The following is a 24,240-nucleotide window of genomic DNA, read 5'->3' as shown; positions in this document are numbered from 1 at the left end:
AAGGGGCTCAAGCCCCCTCCAAAAGCATCTGGGTCCACTATTGTTTTAGTGTTTGCCTTGATAAAGCCTAGCCTCAGCTGGGTCAAGCCCCTCCCAAACCAAAATCCTGGCTACGCCACTGGTCCGGGGTCGGTTACGGTCGGCGGAGCCCGGCCAGTCCTCGAAGGCCGACCGCCCCGGCGCTGGCGAGGACTTCCGGAGCGCAGGCGGGGCGAGTGGGACCTAGCCCGCTTCTCCCCGCTGCGCCGGCCAGGCAATGTCACCCGCCGCGGCGGGGAACTCGTTCCGCGCGCGCCGCCAGGCCGCAGTGCCCGCAGTCGGCGCGCGGCAGCAGCACGGGAGCTCTCGGCCTGCAGAGGCCCGCCATCTTGGATCCCGCGTGCGCGCCATGGGCCGGCGCCCGCTGCCCGCCTCGCCGCCGCTGCTGCTGCTGCTGCTGCTGTCCGCCTGCGCCGTCGGCGGTGAGTTGCTGCTGCTGCTGGCTTCTGTCTCGTGTGTCGACCTGCGGCTGCAGTTGACTTGCAGCTTCTAGTTGACTTGTGTCTGACTGTGAGCGTGTGGGTAGTTGACTTGTGTCTGACTGTGAGCGTGTGGGTAGTTGACTTGTGTCTGACTGTGAGCGTGTGGGTAGTTGACTTGTGTCTGCCTGTGAGCGTGTGGGTAGTTGACTTGTGTCTGCCTGTGAGCGTGTGGGTAGTTGACTTGTGTATGCCTGTGAGGGTGTGGGTAGTTGACTTGTGTATGCCTGTGAGTATATGGGATTAGTTGACTTGTGACTTCCTGTAAGTGTGTGGGTAGTTGACTTGTGACTTCCTGTAAGTGTGGAGGTAGTTTACTTGTGACTGCCTGTGGGTGTAGGGGTAGTTAACTTGAAACTGCCTTAAAACATAGAGCTATAGATGACTCGTGACTGCCTGTGGGTTTAGGGTTGTTTACTTGTGCCTGCCTTTATGCACGTACTCCCTAGTTGACGTGTACATTCCTGTAAGTGTGGGGGTGGTTGACTTGTGTCTGCCTGTGAGTATGTGGGATTAGTTGACTTGCAGCATCTAGTTGACTTGTGACTTCCTGTGAGCGTGGGGGTAGTTGACTTGTGTATGCCTGTGAGTGTGTGGGTAGTTAACTTGCAGCACCTAGTTGACTTGTGACTTCCTGTGAGTGTGTGTGTGGGTAGTTGACTTCAAGCTGCCTTAAAACATAGAGCTAGATGACTCGTGACTGCCTATGGGTTTAAGGTTGTTTACTTGTGGCTGCCTGTGAATGTGGGGGTAGTAGACTTGTGGCTACCTGCTAACGTGGGGTAGTTGATATGTGTCTGCTTGTGTGCTTGGGACTAGTTGACTTGTGTTTACCTGTGGGTGTAGGAGCAGTTAACACGTTTCTGCTTTGTGAGTAGTTGACTTGTGGCTGTCTTTGGGTACGAGGGTAGCTGACATGTGGCTGACTGTGAGAGTGGGGGATAGCTCCTTGTTACTGCCTGTGAACGCGGGGGTAGTTGGCTTTGTGGCTACCTGTCAGTGTGAAGCTAGTTGACTTATGGCTACTTGCGATTGAAGGGCTAGTTGACTCATCGTGTTGTACTTTGAATGTGGGCATAGTTGACGTGAAGTCTCGTTTTGTGGCATCCTCATACTTAGAGACCCGGAAATTTCGCGGATTCTTCTGGCCTCAGGATAGAATTCAAAGTTATAGGTGTGCTCTACCCATGTTTACTTTTCCCATTGGTTGATTTCTTAGCGAGAACATTTTTATCCTTGTTATTTGGCACTACCTGATTCGCTTACTTCCCTCCTAGCTGGGCATCGTTGGCTCGCGGTCGTAGAGGGGCGTGTCCAGATAACTGCGGTCCAATCATGAACACAGTGCGAGAGTGTGGAGGTTTGCATTCTAGCTTGCGACTAAATGAATGCGCGAAAATTCCGTCTCTCTACGTCATACTGAATTGTACCAGAGACGGCTATTTGTAGAGTTCAAGGTCGAGCGTAATGCAGGTTTTTAAATCGTGTGGTTACGCAAAGGGTTTTCAAGGTCCTCGCGTGGCTTTTCTCATACGCGACTGCCATGTGTCTGCGTTCGAGGTTAAACAAAAGAAAAAATTCAAAGCAGTCATGAGGACTGCCGACAGAAGTGAAAACTTTTTTCGCAACATTTTACGAAAAAAATATTATCAAACAACAAATTTGTTTTATCACATTAGTAAAATAACTCCTAAATTACTATAAAAATACGCATTGCATAGTAGTTGTAGGTATTAAAAAAATAATTAATGATGTTCTTAATTTTTAGGTTATATTGCTACAAAGACTCCGTTTTCTTCGTTATTCAAACTATATATCTATATGAGAATATTAATATATTTTATACTCACTTTTTACTGCACAGTAATCGTATACTTAAGATTTAAAAGCTCAATAAGTTATACTTATAGGAACAGATATAGTGTTATCGTTAACACGTCACGTGACCATGTCGATGACGACTTACATGAATTTACTCCCTATCCAACCTTCCCATAGAAGTTTTCACTTCAAAAAACAATTTTTATATCATGTAGGTAAAATAGTAAGGAGTTGGTTCGAGCAATATGTTCCATTTTAAAAACTGAAATCAAAATGAGAATGAACCTCCACCTCCTTTTCCCATATTCGTAGCAAAACATTTTTTTTTTGTAATACATTTTAAAGCTAATTCATTACTGTTTTTTTTCAACATATAGTTTTAACGATTCTCAATTCCTCATGGCATTTTTACCGTTCTTCTTAGCGAGTTCCTTTCTAAGCTATTAATCACACTTCTAGCATTAATCTTTATAAAACTTCGGTTTGTTTTGCTAATAAATTGCTAACCACAGTGACTTCAAGTTTAGAACACACACCAACTCTGTAGACTAATACCTCCATGTCTCATTTGCCTAATAACATATGCTCTGCAAGCCATCTCGCGTGCCAAATACGTTCGTTTGATGTTTCCATTGGTTCTTTTTTTTTTTTTTGCAAGTGCCTATGTCTACACTTGGAAACAATGTCCCACGGATGCGCGTGGCTGACGAAAGCAATGCATCCGTAATACAATAGGGACTTGTATTCGTGAGAGTCTTGGAAAGGCTAACATAATCACAGCGAAAGTAAAGTATTGATCTTTGCGTCAGCGGATTGTGCTCATGCTGTAGAAGTTCACAGTTTGGTTTGCTGTGTGTGTCCTGCTTTAAGCCAATTGCTGGTTCGTTGGCCCCGGTAAGTTTTCATTTTGTGGCAAGGAACCATCATCTATAACTAGAGACTGGAAAAAATTCGTGCTTTCAGTGACCTCTAGGATAGACTCCACAACCCCCTACACACTCAGGCAAATGCCACCTGCTCATTGGCTATCGACTCATGACATCTGTCAACTGGGACGCTTGCGATTCGATAGGTTGAAGGTTTTCCATTGGCTCAAATTCCTTCAGACAAACTGTAAGCCAATCACAGAAGCAACATGAAGGTACAGTGGTTTGGATTCTAGCATAACGCGAAACGAATCCGCGAATTTTTCCGGTCCCTACTTATAACTAGGGACCGGAAAAATTCGCGGGTTCAGTGACCTGTAGGATGAACTCCATAGTTCTACGTACACTCGGTCAAATGTCGCCCACTCATTGGCTGCTGTCTTGTGAGACGTCCCAACGTAGCAGCCTGTGATTCGATACAGCTTTGGTTGGGTGTTTCTCATTGGCCCAGAGTCATCCAGGTGAGTTGCGAGCCAATAGCAGAGGCAGCACTGAGGTATAACTATATATATTTTAGCCTATCGCGAAATGAATTCGCGAATTTTTCCTGTCTCTACCTATAACAAATAAGGTTCTGAATTGGCTTGAGCGAGCGAATGCCAACGATGGCTTTAGCACGTTAAATATAAGCAGCTTTGAGAACTGTGAGCATAGCATACAAATATCACAGCAAAATTTGCCGTTTTTCATGTAATTTAAACTAAAACACGTGTTTATATATATATATATATATATATATATATATATATATATATATATATACACACACATACACACGCACACACACCCGGAATTTTCTGATCTTTAACACTCCCTGCAACCCGCCTTGGTAGCATATTAAGATCTGAAAGTGAGTAGAGAATAAAATGTAAAAGGACGTAGCCATGAGATGCAGACGGCATCAACAATACAATAGCCGTTGCCATGGAGACGAAGAAAGCACCAACAATGCAACAGCACTAAAAAAAAATAGGATTTTTTTTAAATATATTTAACGCCCCCGTAAGCATATTTTCATTGAATGTTGCAACTAAACTGATTGTACTCATTAAGACAGTTGGGGAAAAAATACTGTTTCATTACCACTTAAAAGCACAAATTTTCTAAACTTTTTTTTTTAATTTTTTGATTTGAAGAGTGTACAGATGAACGTGGCTGGATCTTATACAAGGAAAAACTCAGCACAAAGTACGTGGGGGAAAAAATGAAGTTCTTACGTCATCACAAGTACCTGCCGCCGCCTCAGAACACGTGTCAGGAAGAGTGTAAAGCACGCACGAGTCCGGCTCGGCGAACTTAACTCGCGAGCCTGACTCTGGACATTTATCAACACGCGCGATGAGAATACGTTCCGAACTTTACTGGTTTAGATTCAGGGTTTGAAATTCAACAAAAACTAATTCAAATTCTCCCTCAGCAAAATCAAATGGCGTGTTCGCGAGGAAAATAAATGGAAGACAATTTTAAAAATATAGAAAATAAACTTGTAAAAATATAGAACCATAAAATATTAGCTCTATACATCGCATTAAAAAAAAAGGTTAAGATTTACCTTTTATTTCATGTTTATAATTTATTTTATAGAAACTAAGGGAACATTACAGAATATTATTGAATCTTTCAGGTGCAATTATTTGTTTAACTCTTTAACTTACTCTCATATATATTTCGTAGTATTGTTTTATGCCCACATTTTAAGTGTCTTACCAATGCATTTTTGAAGCAATCGATCAACGTAGCTGTGCTTGATAATTACTTTTTATGACATGTGTTTTAATTATTAATGACGATGAAAACGAAATTTGCTTTTTTTTATTTATAACACCATAAAATCTTGGCTATAGGGCTCGTCTACACAGGTGCGAATTTTTTTTTCGTTCCTAACCTAACTAAAAACTAAGTGTATATGTAGAAATGGTCTGGGTTAGGGAGGGATTTAGTTGCATCTCAGGTTTTTTGGTATTATATCAGTACGATGTCAGCATGATATCATTTATCCTTACATCATTTGTTAGTCACAACAGACGTCAGTGGTATGTAAAAATTACGTAAAAAAATTCATTACCTAGCTATGACTTACCAGTGATGTCAGACCTAGGTCATGTATTCACATGGTCAAATTAACTTCACTTACTGCTACTACAGCATGTCGGTGATGCGAACTCACAAATATTTTACCCATCCAAAAAAAAAAATATTCCAACACGCACATGATACACTCAATTATATACAATGTATTAGTGTTTATATATGCGTGTACATGTACACAGGCCGCTGCGATTCGCCAGTCAGCCGCAACACATCACGAGCATGTCGGTGACGCGAACCCATCAGTTTTGCCCCCACCCAAAAATCGGTCAAAGCGGCTAAAGAAGTTTTCACTTCAGAAACCTACGCTAAGTCGGGCCTTTGAATATATATACTGTATAGAAGTCGCCAGCCCAGGTTAACATTTCTAATACGGTTTTGAGGTAGTTGGTTAATTCACCGCCGCAATCGCCACCTTCTCTAGGGCATCGACTTGTGGTGGTCCCTAGCGGACAAGTGTCGAACTCTTCAAACACCCCTTCCCCCTCCCGTTGAACGACCTTGAGCTGCAGTGAATGATAAATGGGGGGGTGCGGGGAATGACAGCGGGCTACAGTGCTGCGCTCTAACGTGTAAATAACAACTAAGACGATACAGGGCGTTAAAGCAGCGCACTGCAGCGGTGAAGTTCCCAAGCTGCTCATCATACGCTTCTGAAAAACGTAGAGTAAATCCTATCCACTCGCGACTTCTATACAGTATATATATTCAAAGGTCGGGCCCAGGCAACACCTGCATGGGCACGATGATGAGGGAGGGGGGGGGGGACGCGAACTTCCTTGTTCGGTGGCCGGGTGCGAGCAGGTGGCCTGTTGAAACCGGTATTACACGGAGAGCTACGAGCGAAGGAGGGGGGGGGGGGGGACAGGCGGGTCGGGTCGGAGGTCCCCAACACGGCCGCTGGCGTGGAAAGTTGCGTGACTGTCGACCGCGGCGCTCTTTGGCTGGACAGCCTTGCTTCGAGTGCACCAAGTAAACGTACCACAATCTAACGTGTGAACAACTGATCCAGAAGAAATCACCGCGGTGTGGCGGAGCAATAGCTAGGGGCCGGAAAAATTTCGCGGATTCGATGACCTCTAGGATAGCCTCCATTATCCTCTGCACTTCTCAAGTAACCCACGCGAGTTCATCGGTTACTAAATTGTGAGTCGTCTCCACTGGGTAGCTTGTGATTCCGACGCTTCTTTGGTCGATAGTCTCTCATTGGCCCAGAGATCTCCAGTTAAACCGCGAGCCAATGGCAGAACCAGCAGAATTGTACGCATGTTTGAATTTCAGCCTATCACGAAATGAATCCGCAAATTTTTCCGGTCTCTAGCGATAGCGTGGGGAACGCGCGATCAGTAGAGCAGCAGTGAATCCCATCAACCCTTGTATCTTTATTTTTTTTTTCAAAGAGTGAAAATAGCTAAAACTGCATTTTACGATCATGTTCATGTGTGTGTGAATCTCCGTTCAAACCGTAGTCAGGGGGTGAGAATTATATGGGGACGGATACCCTTTCCTGTACTTACATGTAAAAGCCACTTTCTATCCTCACCTTTACATTATACGTAAAGTAGCATTCTTAATGCTTCTGAACTTAAAAAGTGAACGAGAACAGACGTTTTACGATTTCGTCGTTATCTAACGTGCTTCAGTGGCTGTCAAATCAGGCGGCAAAGTGACGACAAGTGCCTTAATATTGGTGGAAATAGTGTGGAAAAGTAGATGAGGGTACAGGCTTTCATGTAAAAATAAAATTGTCAAACAAAGTGTATACAAACACACACACACTTTGTTTGACATTTTCATAATATTTTATAATTTTATAATTTTCAAGATGGTACTTACTTTAAAAAAAAAAACACGCCATGTACTGTGCTTTTACGAATGCAATTTTTTTTTAAATATTGAAGCATAAAAAATAGCTATGTTAAAAACTGTTGGAACCAAGATGGACGTAGTCAGGTCTCCGTAGTATATATAATACATGATACCGTGCATCTGTTTGGGTTTCACCGTCGTGCAGGAAAGTGGCACCTTTTTCCTTGTTTTTGTGAGTGTTTCCTGTAATCAGCCTGTAAATAGCCACGCGTCTGGGAGCTTGAGCCAGTGACGTGTGGGTTTCGTGGCGGGGTCAGTCAGTGTCTGGGTTTATCTCTAGCTGCAGATCGAAGTCCAACCTTGGGCGGTTAGCTACAGGCGTGCGGCGGTGTTACATACATAAATTGCAGCGTTCATGTTTATATAACTGTGGACCGCAAGATCAACGCAGTCGTTCGTATTTCTTCAGAAAATAGCCAGGGCTTGCTTGTGAAGGCTCCCTTGAAATTTTACCTCAGCCCTCCCAAGGAATTGCTAGCGTAATTCTGAAAACGCTTGGACTAAAGGACTCTCATCTAGGGGCAGGCATTTTTCGCGAATAAATCAGAACGCCTGTTAGACTGCAACAAGGTATGCCCGCACCAACTGTTTCTTCCTTGCGATTGGCGGCCGTCAGCGAGAGAAGTCGTTGCCTCATTTGGCCGAGCCTCTCAGGGACGCGTTTGCTTCCGCACTGAATGGCTGTGATTGGTTGTTAAACAATCGATATGTACCTGAAATAAACTCGTCCAATCATGTCACACAAACGATGCTACATTGTTTTAACTTTCAGCTAGTCTCAGAATCTTTTCGCGAAATATGCATGGCCCTATGACATAACTTTCTTTCACTTCTTACATTTTAATGACAAATGGTTTTTAGTTTCTAACGTTTATACAGAAGTTTTAGTTTGTGAATCAAATAAGGAATTTTTTTCCTTATTTATTTTTATATTAGTGTCTAGTGTTTTCATATAAGAAAAAAATTACCATGATTTATGAACCTGCATAGGAAAAATGTTTTATTTATATTTTTTATTATTTAATAACATATCTTTAATTGAATCTCTTATTTGAGCGCTATTCTCTTAATTTAGTCTCTTTTTAATTAGCTAATGCAAATAATTGCTGTATGCGTGGCGTAAAGAGATTATGAACCTGCGTCGGATTAGAGTCAAGGTGTGAAGAGTAGATCCCGTTATTACTTCCATGGAGTTCTTGATTCGCAGAAGAAGGGCGTGACCATATATTCAAGTATGGGTTTTATACTACATTTGGTGGTTTGAAATGGCTTATAACAGAATTAAATGACTTTTTTGAAGTAAAACTTGCTTGGTATATTCTCGTAAAAAAATTATTTCTTATTTACTCCTGATGGTTTCAAAACCACAAACCTGTAAAACAACAGTCTTTACCAAAGGTCATGGCAACGCATTTACAACCACAATATTGTGGTTATCTATCCAATTGAAGTTATAATGTTTTAAGTTAAAGGGCGAAATGTTTTTTGTGAGGTTGGTTCAAGCGCTCTGTTAGCAATGAACCAGCCATAGTTCTCCTACGCCTCAGCTGTAAACAAGTGAACCTTCACACAAGTGACCCTCGATTCTAATCTGTTCGGGGGAAAAACAGCGTTGTTTTATTTTTGCTGCTTCCTGTGTCAGCAGCTGACAGTCCCGGCGACTTTTCACCAGTGGACCAGTCAGATTGAAGTATTTGCTGAATAACGGAACGTCTAACAAGTCTGACCGGTTAAGCCAGTGTTGGGGAGACCCCGAGTTAGATTCCCAGTTCGGTTTTTTTATATTTATTTCTGTAATTTTTTTCATCCTGTATTCATTCCGGACGTTTTTTTGTTTTTGTTTTTGCGTTCTTTCCGTCTGCGAACTACGGAAGGCTCAACACGACCATTCTGCCCTTCACTCATGTTTGATGCCTTCGAACTGATCAACACATTATAATCTTTAAAATGTTTAATTATTTAATTTTAGAGTTATCAAATTAATGTACATATTTAGTTTTCATTAAGATCTGATTAAATATTAATTTTTGCTAGCAGAATTGTCTTTCTCTCAATTTACTGTTAGTTGTGAATAGTGATTGATTTTCATGTAACCAATCATAATGCAAACAAACAAAATTGCACTGTTTATCTGGGATCATCAAAACTTTTAAAACACACATGGTAGCAAATTTTGACTGATCTGAAGTTGTGTTATGTATCGTAGCTACAAGGCTTAAATATTTTGTAAAACAAGAAAATTTGCAGGTTGGACTTGTTTTGAGGTTATGTTAAGAACCAAAGAATTAAATTTAGGATGTGTATGTATAATTTAAGTTGGAATAAAATATTTAAATGTAAACTAACATTTTTCCATGAGTTACAGAAATACGTATCTAATAGCTGATACTCTCCACAGACATGCAGACACTATTCGGTAATGTTTTTAAAAAATCACTTTGTGAATGGCAGAACGTCAAGCAAATAAACTATTTATTTTTCACAATTATGTCTGAGACTTATGAGGCTGAGGCATCAGTAGCATTGAATTTAAAGTTCAGATATTTCAAGGGTGCAATACATTTATTAGTGCAAAATAAAAATGGATTTTACTGGTAATTATACAAAAAAAAAGAGAGAACCGGTTTAATTTTATTAATTTTTATAATTTACTAGCTGACCCGGCGAACTTCGTACCGCCTTAGCGTAGCAATGATGCACTACTTTATTTTGTATAGCTGACCTATCTTAGGTATGAGTACCTATTCAATTTGAACTGGAATCTATAATATTCTCCATATAAAAATGAATCCATAATTCCCTGGTATCACTATAACTGAAAAGGACCTTACTAATTTAATTAAATAAAAAACAAAATATATATTGTCAAAATAGTGTTTATTCCATAGAATTCAATAATTCCACTAATGTTTTTACAAATTGCTATTGAACAACTTGGCATTTTTAAGTAAACAATGAGCTCAATACCACGCGCGCTATATAAATCAACTAATAGTCTCTGTACCCCTCACTGCTTCTCTCTACTCTAATGCTTTTTGATAAACTATATTTTTAGTTTTATGTTCTGGCGCGTAAATAAATAATGTTGATGGTTTTCCGACACGGGAACAGGCGACATATAATTGGCCATGTGAAAAACATGGATTTTCTAGGTTGATGCCACATACACTTAGCGACTGCCCTTGCGATTTATTTATTGACATTGCAAATGCAAGCCGCACTGGAAACTGTAAACGCTTAAAGCTGAATGTCATAAGGTTACTTTAAAAATATTTATATTGTACAAAGTGTTGGGTTAGTTTGGAAATAATTTTATATATGGTGGTTCAGTATTCTTAAATTTTCTAATTTTCCGTTAAATTTTTTCTTTCATAAGAACCTTCTCGTGACAATAACAAACACAACAAAAAAAAAAGAATTAGTGAAATCGGTTCAGTCATTTACGCGTGATGGCGTGACCAAGGGAAATAGGAATTCATTATTCTTAAATTTTCTAATTTTCCGCACAATTTTCTTAATTTTTTCTTTCATAAGAACCTTCTCCTGACCATAGCAAACACAACAAAAAAAAATTAGTGAAATCGGTCCAGCCGTTCACGCGTGATGCCGTGACCAAGGAAAACGGGTTTCATTTTTATATATATAGATGTGCGGTAACATATATTCTACATATTGGGTGAGTTTCTTTCAAGTACGTGTCGCAGTAATTCAATGCGGAAGCAAAAGTATATAGCTACCAACGTACGTATACCATATTGCAGTCTAATGGACGTTCAAAAATATATTTTTTTTTTCGCTAAAAATACCTGCCATTAACCTTAAGTAGTTTTGACAAGACCTGGAGGATAATAAACCAATATCAACATTACAAGATGCAACTGGTCAAGTTACTTGCAATTCGGTTGGATAGGGAGGGGCCATACATTTTTCACGAAAAGATTTCCAGACCAGCTGAGGGTTAAAAACTTAGTAGCATTGTCTGTGTTTCGAAGTTAGCAGGGGTTATTATAGGTGCATGACTATTGTCAGCACTTCCAATCATAGCCATCCACTGCGGAGGCAAACGCGTCCTGTAAGGCCCGGTAAAATAGGACGATGACTTCTCTTGCAGACTGCCGCCAATCACAAGGAAACTATAGCTAGCACGGGTATACCTTACTGATAACTAGGGCCATGCATATTTCGCGAAAAGATTTCTAGTCTAGTTATAAGTTAAAACACTGCAACATCGTCTTTGTTTTGTGACTGGGTGTAAATCTTTCAGGCACATGTATAATTTTAGCACACCAATCACAGTAATTCAGTGCGGAAGCAAACGCGTCCTGAGTGGCTCGGTCAAACAAGGCTACGATTTCTCTCTCAAACGGCCGCCAATCACAAGGAAGAAAACGCTGCTACGAGTAGGCCTATACCTTGTTGCAGTCTAATAGGCGTTCAGATTTATTCGCGAAAAGTGCCTGCCTCTACTGCTAACTCTTTTTTTTTTTTCGCGAAAATTACATGCCCTTGCTAGTGGGTAGTGTACACGGACTTTTATTTTTCGCTGCACTGTGGTGTTCCGATCGCCTGGAGCAGGCTCCAAGGGTTCCCTAGCCCGATGCGGAGTCGACGTGGTGAGCGACGACACAGCTCCGGTGCTAGTCTGGACAGCTAGCAGAGGTTTGAATAGGACCTCCACCGGACCACGGGTTCACTGGGTGACTGAGGGGTCCCAGTGTGATGTGGGAGATCGGGGTAGGCGCCAGCAGCTCGGATAAGGTCTAAGGTCTGACACAGCCAACTGTCTGGTCAGCTGAGTGAGGCAGGGGGCCGAGGTGGTGGCTTATGCTTCTGGTCATAGCTGAAGCTCTAACACCTTTCCTGATCAAAAACAGGGGGAAGCAATCCCTTACACAGTTCTGTTTTTATTTACTGGCTTTGTTTTAATACAGATTTGTAAGTCGACTCCCAAACTACCTTATAAGTAGGGACCGGAAAAATTCGCGTTTTACAATGACCTGCAGGATGAACTTCATAGTTCTACGTACACTCGGTCAAATGCCACCCACTCATTGGCTGCTGTCTTGTGAGACGTCACAGTGTAGCAGCCTGTGATTCGATAAAGCTTTGGTTGGGTGTTTCTCGTTGGCCCAGAGTCATCCAGGTGAGTTGTCAACCAATAGCAGAGGCAGCACTGAGGTATAACGATTTTGTATTTTAGCCTATCGCGAAATGAATTCGCGAATTTTACCCGGTCTCTGCCTATAAGTAGAGACCGGAAAAATTCGCGGATTCATTTCGTGAAAGGCTGAAATTCAAACATGTGTACAATTCTGCTGGTTCTGCTATTGGCTCGCAGTTTTAACTGGAGCTCTCTGGGCCAATGAGAGACTATCGGCCAAAGAAGCGTCGAATCACAAGCTACCCAGTGGAGACGCCTCACAATTTAGTACCCAAAAGAACACGCGTGTTTACTTGAGATGTGCAGAGGATAATGGAGGCTATCCTAGAGGTCATTGAATCCGCGAATTTTTCCGGTTCCTACCTGTGAGGGCGCAGACTTGGGAGGGAAGGTTGAAGGTTGTGCCGCACATATATTCCCACGGTCTCTTGACGGAACCCGCGGAGCTGACACGTGTCAGCGGCGGTGATGGAGGGGAAGGGTGTCTGCGTGCTTGCAGCGGGCGTGTTCATCTCGAACCTGGACTCGGTGTGCGTGCGCTGCCTGTGCGAGGCCGCGTCCAACTGCAACGAGACCGTGGGCTGCCACAAGGGCTACTGCGGGCCCTTCTTCATCTCCCGCAACTACTGGCTGGACGCCGGCGGCCGGCCCCTGCCGGGAGACGACCCCGACAGGAGCGAAGGTGAGGTCCTTTCGACGGCGGCGTGGAGCGCTTGCCTCTTGCTCCGTCCGTCGCCCTCCTCCCCCGCCCCCCGGGCGGGCAGAGCTTTCCCCCCCTCCCCACTGCCAGTTCGCTTTTGAAGTTATACTTCTTTAGGCGCGTTTTGAAAGAATGACGAGAGTGATTTTTTTACGTATACAACGAAATTTTCACAGGATGAAAAAGAGGCCACATAAAAAAAAAAACACACATATGTACTATTAAATCTTGTACACTAGAGTTTGACTTTTGAATACTAGCCCATTACATTTAAAAAAATATATATATTTAGAGTGAATATTAGTGATCATAATTCTGTTTATATACCTGTTCCAAGTGTATTTATATAAGTGTGGTTATGTTCCCGTATGTGTAATTTATTTGCGTTATAAATGATAAATTTCACAATATTATTTAATAAATAAGTGAAATTAATAATTTAGAATAAACATTCAATATATTTATTGAAATTCACTATTAATTAAAATGTTCTCGATTATTTTACTAAACTAAATAATTTACTTTTACGTATGTTTACATTAATATTGAATAATTAAAATTAATTTAATTTTTTTTTAAATTTGATTAACTTTGTACCTACTCTAGCAACAGTTTTTATATCACTCCAGTCCTTTTATTATTTTATCTCTATTAATTATTTCCATGCATAATTTAAGTTAGTTATTTGCTACGCCAAGTAAGTATAACTACTTGCGTACATAAGTAAAATCATCCAATTTTTAACTGTATTTTTAAAGGAGTGTTTTCAGAATAATTTTAGGCATGCAGCATCCGGTGCATATTCTTGATAGCACTCAAGATACTTGTATTACACTTTATCTAATTTTTTCTCCGCCATATAATGCAATGGTCTCCACTCTAATCTCACAGTTGTCCTAAGCCCGATTAGAGGAATGCGCTCCAGGCCACAGCCTTGCGCTTAGAGGCGACATCGCGTTAGAAGCACCAGCGAGCGACGCACTTAATAACACAAATACTCCCCTGACTAGGTAGGAGAGATAAGAACCGAATGCTGCCATCTTGGTTTCAGAAATTATTAGGCAATATTACTTTCAGTATTGTCGTGTAACTTCCAGATTCGGCTTCGTTAAAGCATAGTTTATAGTTTAATTCAGTGCCTGAGTTTTATGTGAATGTCTGCTACTATTAGTGTCACCTATGAAGACACTGGTAGTTTGTATTTAATTAATACGTGGGAATGATTAAAATTGAAATAATAGACACTATGCCATGATCTTCAAAAAAAAAAAAACTCTTTGTGTATGATCACCTTAACGAAGGCAAATTTTCAATATCAGATACTGAAAAGTTGTAATGGCGAAAAAATGTTGAAATCAGTATGAATTCCCCCCCTTCCCATCCCAAAGCGTCCCTCCCTCCAATATTTAAGGATTAATATTTACCAACATGGCTTTCAAAAATTTTTATACATAAGTCTTGGCTAGTGAATTTCAAACATGTTTTAAATTATGGCATTTTGCACATAATCAAATATGTTACTTGATTGAGCCTGATCAAGCATGTCATATTTCGACATTTTAAAATATAATTTTAATACACTAACATGTCTAGTTCCGAATTTTAAGCACAACTAGGAGGTAGGAATAGATGTCTCAATATTCTTGACACAAGTGTAAATGAATAGTTGCAAACAAACATTTGACAATTTAAGTAAAATATTTACTAGCATAATGGGATTAAATAAGTAGGTGTTCATATGCAGTGTTTGCATTGAGGCATTACTTTGTTACTAATTGTTACTTTTAAGAAACATGATAGGCGTCAGAGAGTGCTAGAGTATACATTTTCTTGTTCTCTCATGGTCTTGCTATTTCGCTATCTTGTCAGATAAATTAAGGCTACGAACGTGTGCTCTCTTTTGACGTAGTGGTGACTTAAGTAATTGGCCATACAAATTCAAACATCTCTGAAAATATGTCGAATATTTCTATAGTTATCTATTGAATTTTTATTTTATTTTTTATTATTATTTGACTGAGCCTGTTCAAAATTCTCATTTGAAACTTTCTCCTTGTATTTATCACAGTGAAGATGATAGCTTTTAAATGTTTCTATATTGTTACTAATGTAATTTTAATTAACATGAACCCCTTTTTACGCCTTGAAATGAATTTTCTCATATCTTTTTTTGAACCCTTGCGGTTATTATGCATTTCGGAAGCAGAAATGACAAACTGCCTGCAAGTTCTTGCAGCCGAGAATCGGAAAGGTGTGAAAATGTATTTATGTTATAAACAATGTATATAAGAATAAGCATTTTCATTATTTAAAAAACGTTTCGCAGCCATGAACATTTATTTTTAATTGTTTGAAATTATATGGCTCGTATTTTTGATTACCATAAATTTTCCATAGGCACTGTTTTATTATAACGCTGGCGCTGCGAGAAATATTGGTTCGTAAAGTGGAGCGCTAGCCACACAATAGTTCCGTGGTAGACAGCTAGGTAGCGTTGCAAAGGCAGTAAGTTAATGTGTACATCGCGGGATAGAGCGAGAAACATACGCTCAGCAAAGCTTGGCAACAAGTAACTTGAATCTAGAAATAATGACAACAAAGCCACATTCAGTTTCAAGACGTGGAACTAGATAATTCCGCAGTTTTAAAAATATACTCAGGGGCGTCTTGAGAAGCTAAGGGGCCGGGGGAAAATAATTTTATTGGCCCCCCCTTTCCATTAACAAATATATAATTTTTCAAACCCCACAGTAAAAAAAAACTGTAGTAAAACATTAATATTACTGTAGCCATAACAGTGCCGGTTCTACAACGGCACATAAACGAATCTCCCGGAATATTTCAATATCGCGCCTGCTACTTCCCACAATGCACGGAAATCTAACAAATGACAACCAATGAAATTGTATTGTAAGGTTACGAAGTATTATGTTAATTAAAATATGCTTCGAGGTCATGGCACTGGCAGTATTTACATATGTAATATAAAAAAATTGGTTTTCTGTAAAGTCGGTTTACGGACGATAGTTTAACGTGACAACGTCATAACAAAACATTGATGAAATGATTGCATACTTTTATGAATAAAATTGAATCATTTTTAAAGAAATACCTATCACTATTTTGTATGGATACAAATAAGGAGTGAACTGAAATCTACAATTTAATTGATAAATTTACTTTTATTTGCACTCATTAATTCAAATATGTTTATTACTTTAACGAAGAGATTATTTTAACTATAACTTTTATACATGTTTGCTATTTAACTTCTTCCAATCTGTATTATTCTGTTAAGGATAGGACGATGATAGAAAAAGTAGGAAACTAATGGGAGTGTTTCAAGTTTAATGTGCCTCGAAAAAGTCAAATCGATGGTTGTTCCAATCGAGTGGAAGAAAGATAGATGCGCCGCAAGCGTACAATGAGCGTAACGGGACACAGCGTAACGGGACAACGTGCGTAACGGGACACTTTTGCGTGCGAGCAGCCGGCGTTCATCGATTTATTAACGCTTTACGCTTGATAGTCGCCATTTTGCGTAGGTGGCGCTGCAGGCGAGAAAACAACAAAGCAGTACCCGCGCATGCGCTTTATCTAGAACTGTTTGAATTACTCTTTAATTGTGATCTTTAATTAATAAAATAAAAAAACAACTCTACAACGCTTACAGTTTATCCTATTACGATTTATAACTGGGGCATTCTTTGATAGACATACTGTATTATTATTAGAGACCGTAAAAATTCGCGGATTCATTTCGTGATAGGCTGAAATTCTAACATGTGTATAATTATGCTGGTTCTGCTATTGGCTCGCGGTTTAAATGGAGCTCTCTGGGCCAATGAGAGGCTATCGACCAAAGAAGCGTCGAATCCTAAGCTACCCAGTGGAGACGACTCAAAATTTAGTACCCAATGAACTCGCGTGGTTACTTGAGAAGTGCAGAGGATAATGGAGGCTATCCTAGAGGTCATTGAATCCACGAATTTTCCCGGCCCCTACAGTATTAGTATTATTATGAGCGCGGGGTCAGTATTTTCGACTGGCCTGGGGAACGCTGTGTCGGTGTGTTGCAGCCTATCAGGACTGCGCTACGGACTACAACTGTGCCGTGCGGACCCTGGAGTTCTACATGGAGAAGCATGGGCAGGTGAGCACTACACAGTTGGGGGGGGGGGGGGGGGGAAATTCCGTAATTTTCCAAAAGATTCCTTTGGAATTCTGTTTGCCAAGAAATAATTTTTGATACGACAAGAAAAAAATATTGAAACTTTGTACAGCGCATGTCCAAGAGCGTCGCCAAGGGGGGGGGGGGCAGTTGCCCCCCCCCCAGAGCCCTAGAGATTCAAAAAATGTAGTCAAATGCAAAAAAATACATACTTTTTCCACAACTTCCCCCCCCCCCCAGGCCATCGGCTGGCGACGCCCTTGCGCATGTCTATGGATATTTTTGCGTATATGAAATACGTTTTTTCGAGATAATAAATGAGTATTTCTAAAGAACATGAGCGCATAATTATAAATTTTAATAAATGTATGTTTCATCAAGCATGTAAAACACAATCGAATATTCAACAGTTTGACTTTATTTTCTTGTGTCATGCTTATTATGTTTGAAAGCTATTCAGGGAACGGTTTACTAATCATTTTGACTATTGGAGGCACTAGGACAACACAAAGCATAGATTCTCGGGCATGAATCCAAACTCAGTATTACATTGAATTCTATTTTGTAATGATACAGTTTTTTTCGTGAATTAGTACCAGTTTACAAATATATGTAATTTTACATTAGATTTATGTTCCATTTTTATGTATATAGTTACAACACAGAGAGGCAAATTTTGTGACCACACTCCAGATTCCTGTAAAACGTTGTATTACAGAGATTACAAACGTAAGACGAATAAAATAATGTTAGTAGGAATGTCGTTCGTAATTTAGTTTATGTGTAAACATAAATCAAATGTATACAACTTTTTATGAACGAAGAATATACTTTTTTTTATTAATAAACGATTATTAATGTTATTTTAACTTACTTACATTTTAAAAGTAAATAAATGAACTAAAAGTCATAATACGTACCAATTTACCATCCAGTACTGTGTTTGATTATTTTAATTTCCTAATAACATTCAAAATAAGAGTTTTAACTATGTCAGTTTAATATTAGAAGCATTAAATATATATTAATGTATTTTTACCAAAACAATTTAAACTTCAAAGGTCAAATACGACCTTATGTAGATTATCTTTTTATTGTTGTCACTCCATATTTTGTTTTTGCTTTAGTTCTTGGTGTTGGGAAAGGGGGAGGGGGGGTTTACCGGGCCATGGACAGTTGTAGCACCGCCATTGATTGTAGGGTTCTGTGTCTGTTAAAAAATGAAAAAAGCGTGTATGTTTACATATTAATGTTCTTCGATAAATGCATCTCGGTATAAAGCATGTATGTTTACGCATTAATGTTCTATGACAATACAACTCGGAGTAAAGCGCGTCTTTTTTTTTGTGTGTTAATATTCTTTGACAAATGCAATTCGGAATAAATTTTGTATGTTTGAAGGGTTAGTGGTATTTGACAATGCAAGTCGGAGTAAATTGTGTATCTGTAAGTGTTAATGTTCTTTGACAAATGCAACTGGTAGTTAACCATGCGTGTTTACATAAATATTAATGTTATTTGACAGTGAAACTCGGAGTAAAGCGTGAATGTTTTTTTTGACGTGACATCTAATAAATCGATGAACGCCGGCTCCACGCACGAAAAAGGATCACTCATTGTCCCGTTACGCACATTGTCCCGTTATGCTGTGTCCCGTTACGCTCATTGTACGCTTGCACCGCATCTATCTCTCTTCCACTTGATTGGAACAACCATCGATTTGACTTTTTCGATGCACATTAAACTTGAAACACTCCCATTCGTTTCCTACTTTTCCTATCATCATTAAAGTTATAGTTAAAATAATCTCTTCGTTAAACTAATAAACATATTTGAATTAATGAGTGCAAATAAAAGTAAATTTATCAATTAAATTGTAGATTTCATTTCACTCCTTCTTTGAATCCATACAAAATAGTGATAATTCAATAAAAATGATTTAATTTTATTCATAAAAGTATGCAATAATTTCATCAATGTTTTGTTATGACGTTGTCACGTTAAACTATCGTCCGTAAACCGACTTTACAGACAAACAATTTTTTTTGTAATTATGTTGTTTGACAACGTAACTCGGAACGAAGCGTGAATGATTGTTTACGTGTCGATTCTCTTTGACAATGAGACCGAGAGATGAATGTCCTCCGCATGTGTCGGCAGGACTGCAACGGCGACGGCGTGACGGACTGCGACGACTACGCCTTCGTGCACTACAACGGCGGCTACGACTGCGGCAAGTCTCTCAAGGGCACGAGCTTCTACAGCCGCTACCAGCGCTGCCGCCCGGCCAAGTTCCAAGGTACGGGCACCCCTCCCCCCTCTCACACCCTCCGTCAACCCTCCCACCCCCTTCCTTCCCCCCTCCCTCCCCCCTCCCACACTCCCTCCCACCCTCACTCCTCCTCCACCATAGCCTTCTCTTCACAGACGAGAGAGCCAAACTCCCGATCGTGCATCTTCGTTTTTTTTTGTTCATTGTAAATAAATATGGCGGTGTTGATAAAAGGATACTAATGGTCAATTAGGTTAGGTTAGCTACATTATAAATACTCGCCCGCCTTCACACACAACAATTTTACATGGTTATTTCTTACCTCAACTCCTTTTTAGAATGTTATTTAACCTGAAAATTACAGGGTAGGCCTATAATTACGGTTGCTATTTTACAAGTCCAAACTAAAGCTTTATTTATAAAAAAATATTTTAACATTAAAAATAACCACAGCGAGTACGTATGTTTATTTCACACGCTGAGATAAAAATAAATAAAAATAGTTACAGAAAAAAAATTAGGATCTATGCCAATCGCAGACACTGGCTACAAAATAAGACTATACTTAACTTAATAACAGTTTTTTTCGAGTTTTCTTCGGCCTAAGATCATCAAATTACATCGGAAAAGTCAAGATTCGTGGCCAATTCATTCTCAAATTTGATACATTTCTAAATTATAATAGTTAAACAGGCCAGGGCCCTGGACCCAGGGTTCCACCCAGCCCCACCCTTGTGGGGGGCCATGGTTGAGGTTTCTGCAGTGCGCATGAGTAGGGACCTGAGAAATTCGCGCGTTCAATGACCTCCAGGATAGACTCCACGATCCTGTGCATACTCGGGCAAACGTCACCTGTTCATTGGCTGCTGACCTGCGAGGCGTCTCAATTGGGAGACTAGTGATTCGATACTGCTTCGACTGAGGGTCTATAATTAGGGACCGGAAAAATTCGCGGATTCAATGACCTCTAGGATAGTCTCGATTATCCTCTGCACATCTCAAGTAAACACGCGTGTTCATTGGGTACTAAATTGTGAGTCGTCTCCACTGGGTAGCTTAGGATTCGACGCTTTTTTTTTGTCGATAGTCTCTCATTGGCCCAGAGAGCTCCAGTTAAACCGCGAGCCAATAGCAGAACCAGCAGAATTGTATACATGTTTGAATTTCAGCCTATCACGAAATGAATCCGCGAATTTTTCCGGTCTCTATTAGTTGGTGTGACCAAGCTTTGCTCGCCATGTTGCAGATTGACAGGGCTATCGCCAGGAACGTCCTGCAACAGATGTTTGCAGCCTAGCCTTGTCAGTGACGGCGGTCGGAGGCTTCTGATTGGCCCGGCCAGAGAAACAGAAACACCGGAACAAGGCAGACTGGACCGCGGTACAGAAGATTAGTTCAGGCGATCAGGAAGGAGTCACAATTAGGTTCGTTCGTTTTCGAAGTTCAGCACACCGGTGAACACTTTCCTCGTGGACTTACGATTTCGAGAGTGCACCGTGAACAGATGCTGTCTTCAGTTCTCTAAAGAAACGAACTGTTATCGAATAAAGTCAAGCCATTGAGTGTGAAAACATAAGATTTTTATATCGTTGTTTTTGGGTAGTTGTGTGGGTAATTATTCTCTCCGGAAGAGAGAAACAGGCTTTAAATTTTTTTTTCCAAAACTTTGATTGTTCCTAGCCCTATTCTAAGGGCCATCATAAAAGGGAATAAAAAATCATTCTTTTGTTATTGTAAAATTTGTACTGTTGACAGTAGGTTTTTTTTTCGAGGAAAAATATATTTCTTAAAATTCTCAACCAATGGCCTATATTTGTTACATACTGAAATATAAATATAATGTCTTAAAATGTTTCAACTGAAGTACATTTTTCATTATTTTGTAATTTGTTTTATTATTTAATTGTTTTAAATCAAAATATAGCTATACAGGATACTTGTTTATTTTTTATTTTTGGAAACTTGTATTAATAAGTTAATTTCATTTAAACAGATATAGCTAAAACTCAAAAATGTTTATTATACTACACACATTTTTCATAGATTTTTGCGTTAGTATATATTATTAGATTATTACCTTTTGGCTGCAAATTGTTTTTTGGATTTTTTTTTGCATATTTGTAGCATTTATAATTAAATATACCACTGGAATATCGCCCAAAATATATAGCAATTCATTTCTATGATTATATATTTTTATTTGTATACTTTTATTTTCTATTGAAAAATTCTGACAAACAGAAAAATATAACTTTGTATTTTCTTCTTTTGTTAAATTTTGCCAAAGAATCTCCTCTTAGAAAAAAACAAACAATTTTAGTGAAACTTTGAAATTAAAGACTATTACCAGCATGTTAGGTATATGTATGCTAACCATAAATCATAAAATCATAATTTTCTGTATATACTGGCTTGGTGCATTTATTTTGTATGAAAAACAGCAAACTATCAGTTTTGTATTCTAAAAAAAGAATTTAATCCTTCTCAGGCAAGGTAAATTTCCAGCAATTCAAGAAATACGTATGATTCTTAAAAATGCCTACTAACATTTCTTCTCATGTTTACTGAGTCTTTGAAACAATGCATACATTCTATCATTGGCTATCCAAGTGCTACCCTTTTAAATTGATCACTACGTTAGATATACAAAGAATTATCTTGTGTTATAATAAAAACCAACATTTAATACTGAAGGCCAAAGTTATGAAAATAATACATGAGGAATATCTTTTAAGGACTGGTAAATATTTAAACTATTTTAAACTAGGAAAAACATACAAATTTAATTAAATCATGATGTAGTTTACAAACAGTTCTAATATAAATTTAATAATATGAACAACTATTTATCGAACCAAAAATATTTCTATCCACAATCATATTATACGGTGATGTGTTTGTTCGTGTTGATACTTACAAATGTGTACTATGTTTTCAATCTCAACTGAATTGTTAATAGAATTGAACATGACGTCGCTTAGGTAAAACCATATTTGCATAACAGTTTAAGTACCCATTAAAGTTACCAAATATTCGACTATAACACAAACATTTAACTTGTTCGTATTTGTATTTACAATGTGGTTTTGCATTGCATCAAGCATACTTAACCTTATTAAATAGTGTGACACAGATTTGACTCTAAATTGTATATCAGGATTTAACGTCCTTTTATATAGTATACACTTTCACAGCAATGCACATACCTTGCTTATTAAGACTGATATATACTGTTGTAATTAATATATTTAAAGATTTCATTCATCTTATAAATAATTTCGGCGAGTAAACATATAAATATTGTAAATTTTTGTATTTTATTGGAGAATATAGTTTAAAATATATTTATAATAATTCAGTGTATTTGATGTAATTTTGGAGAAAAATCAATTGCATAAATATTATGGCAATTTTTTTTAAGCCTTAGATAAGTTCTGTATTATTCTAAGATTACCAGTACAAGAAAACATTGGCATTAACTATTCATGTCTGGCGTTACAATTTTTACAGCCCCTACAAGTTTGTGGCAACTATTTTTATAAAAGTATTTCTGCCCACATTCATGCTACACTCTATCTTTGTTTATTTTGAGTTTTATGAATTATTCATATCCTTCATATTTTAGTACACTACTTAATTATATACTTTTAATCAGTTTTAAAAATATTTGTAGAACTTACTTGCAAATGTACAGTTTAAGCTGCTTAATTTTTACTGGATGTATTTAAATTATTTTTATTTATTTTATTTAAAATGTATCCTTGTAAGCTGTTGCGATACTTTTACCAATAATTTACATGTACAATGTTGAGTTTGTGAGTTGTATACATTATTTATAAGCTCTACTATAACATTTACTTGTCAGGTCTATGAAAAATTCCAAGTAAGAGTAGCTGTTTTTTGGTTTCACACATATTTATGATCATCTTCGACACAGAAACCACATGTCCGTTTATGATGAAAAGGTCTTTTTCAGCATGATTATTTTGGTATGGTGCTGCTATAAATGTAGTATATACATTTTTATGTTATATGTTTGTGGATATATGTATTATAAATAATTAAATTATTTGAGTCATCTTGTATCTTCTTATTTTGTCCAAAATCAATGATTTTTTTAAATTTATTCTGGCTGTTTATTATATATCATATTATTTATTTTTAATCTTTTGTCAGTCTCATTTTTATAGTTTTTATCGTGTTTTCTTTCTGTGATATTCTAAAACATAGCTACCAAAGATTTTTTTTATGAGTCTCAAAGTTTGTATTTTTATTTCCTTTGTAAATTAATGCAAGAAAAGAGAATACATATTGCATTTAAATATAATTTATTCATCTTTGTTTGAAAATTGGTTTTAAATATATATTTCTTCTGTTTTTTGACAGTAATTTAAGCTCAATGTAACTTTTAAAGGCATCTTTTTAAATTTTAATAATTTTAATAATAATAACGCGAGAACCTCGGGTACGCACTGTGAGAATAATATTTTCCTTACCCGGATCCTTACACTAATCGAACTGTAAACGTTATCTACTATAATGGCAAAGTAAAAGTTCGAATAAATTTAATACAAAATTCGTTATAACAAGAACATATTTTAATTTGGATACTTAAACATTATACATCCTAAAATGACCATTAAGATTTTAACTCCAATCATTCAGAATTTTAAACGTCACGTAAACTAAAGAAATTTAATAAATTGCAAACTAA

At 38.3% G+C, this 24,240-nt stretch overlaps 1 protein-coding gene across 2 annotated transcripts; it reads left to right on the top strand.

The window, feature by feature from the left end:
* The first annotated feature begins 312 nt into the window (after positions 1 to 312).
* On the top strand, positions 313 to 23,605 carry LOC134542938 (lysozyme-like). 2 transcript variants are annotated; one of them, XM_063387549.1, is made up of 5 exons: positions 313 to 461; positions 12,883 to 13,065; positions 17,163 to 17,236; positions 19,415 to 19,553; positions 20,773 to 23,605. In XM_063387549.1, the coding sequence occupies exons 1-5, from the start codon at positions 389 to 391 to the stop codon at positions 20,775 to 20,777; spliced, it is 474 nt and encodes a 157-aa protein (XP_063243619.1). In that variant the 5' UTR covers positions 313 to 388; the 3' UTR covers positions 20,778 to 23,605. The 2 variants fall into 2 exon arrangements, with proteins under 2 accessions (XP_063243619.1, XP_063243618.1); XM_063387548.1 differs by lacking the exon at positions 17,163 to 17,236 and having other exon boundaries at positions 318 to 461.
* The last annotated feature ends 635 nt before the right edge of the window (positions 23,606 to 24,240 follow it).

Source organism: Bacillus rossius (assembly GCF_032445375.1).
Source record: "Bacillus rossius redtenbacheri isolate Brsri chromosome 9 unlocalized genomic scaffold, Brsri_v3 Brsri_v3_scf9_2, whole genome shotgun sequence".
NCBI lineage: Eukaryota > Metazoa > Arthropoda > Insecta > Phasmatodea > Bacillidae > Bacillus > Bacillus rossius.
The sequence above is the reverse complement of the archived record's forward strand: the minus strand, read 5'-3'. Positions and strand labels throughout refer to the sequence as shown.

Bases quoted from the DNA above. Each gene is read 5' to 3' on its own strand.
- LOC134542938 (XM_063387548.1), top strand. From the start codon at position 389: ATGGGCCGGCGCCCGCTGCCCGCCTCGCCGCCGCTGCTGCTGCTGCTG. The intron at 462-12,882 runs GTGAGTTGCTGC...GCGTGCTTGCAG, and splicing joins GTCCGCCTGCGCCGTCGGCG to CGGGCGTGTTCATCTCGAAC. The intron at 19,554-20,772 runs GTACGGGCACCC...GCCATGTTGCAG, and splicing joins CCGCCCGGCCAAGTTCCAAG to ATTGACAGGGCTATCGCCAG.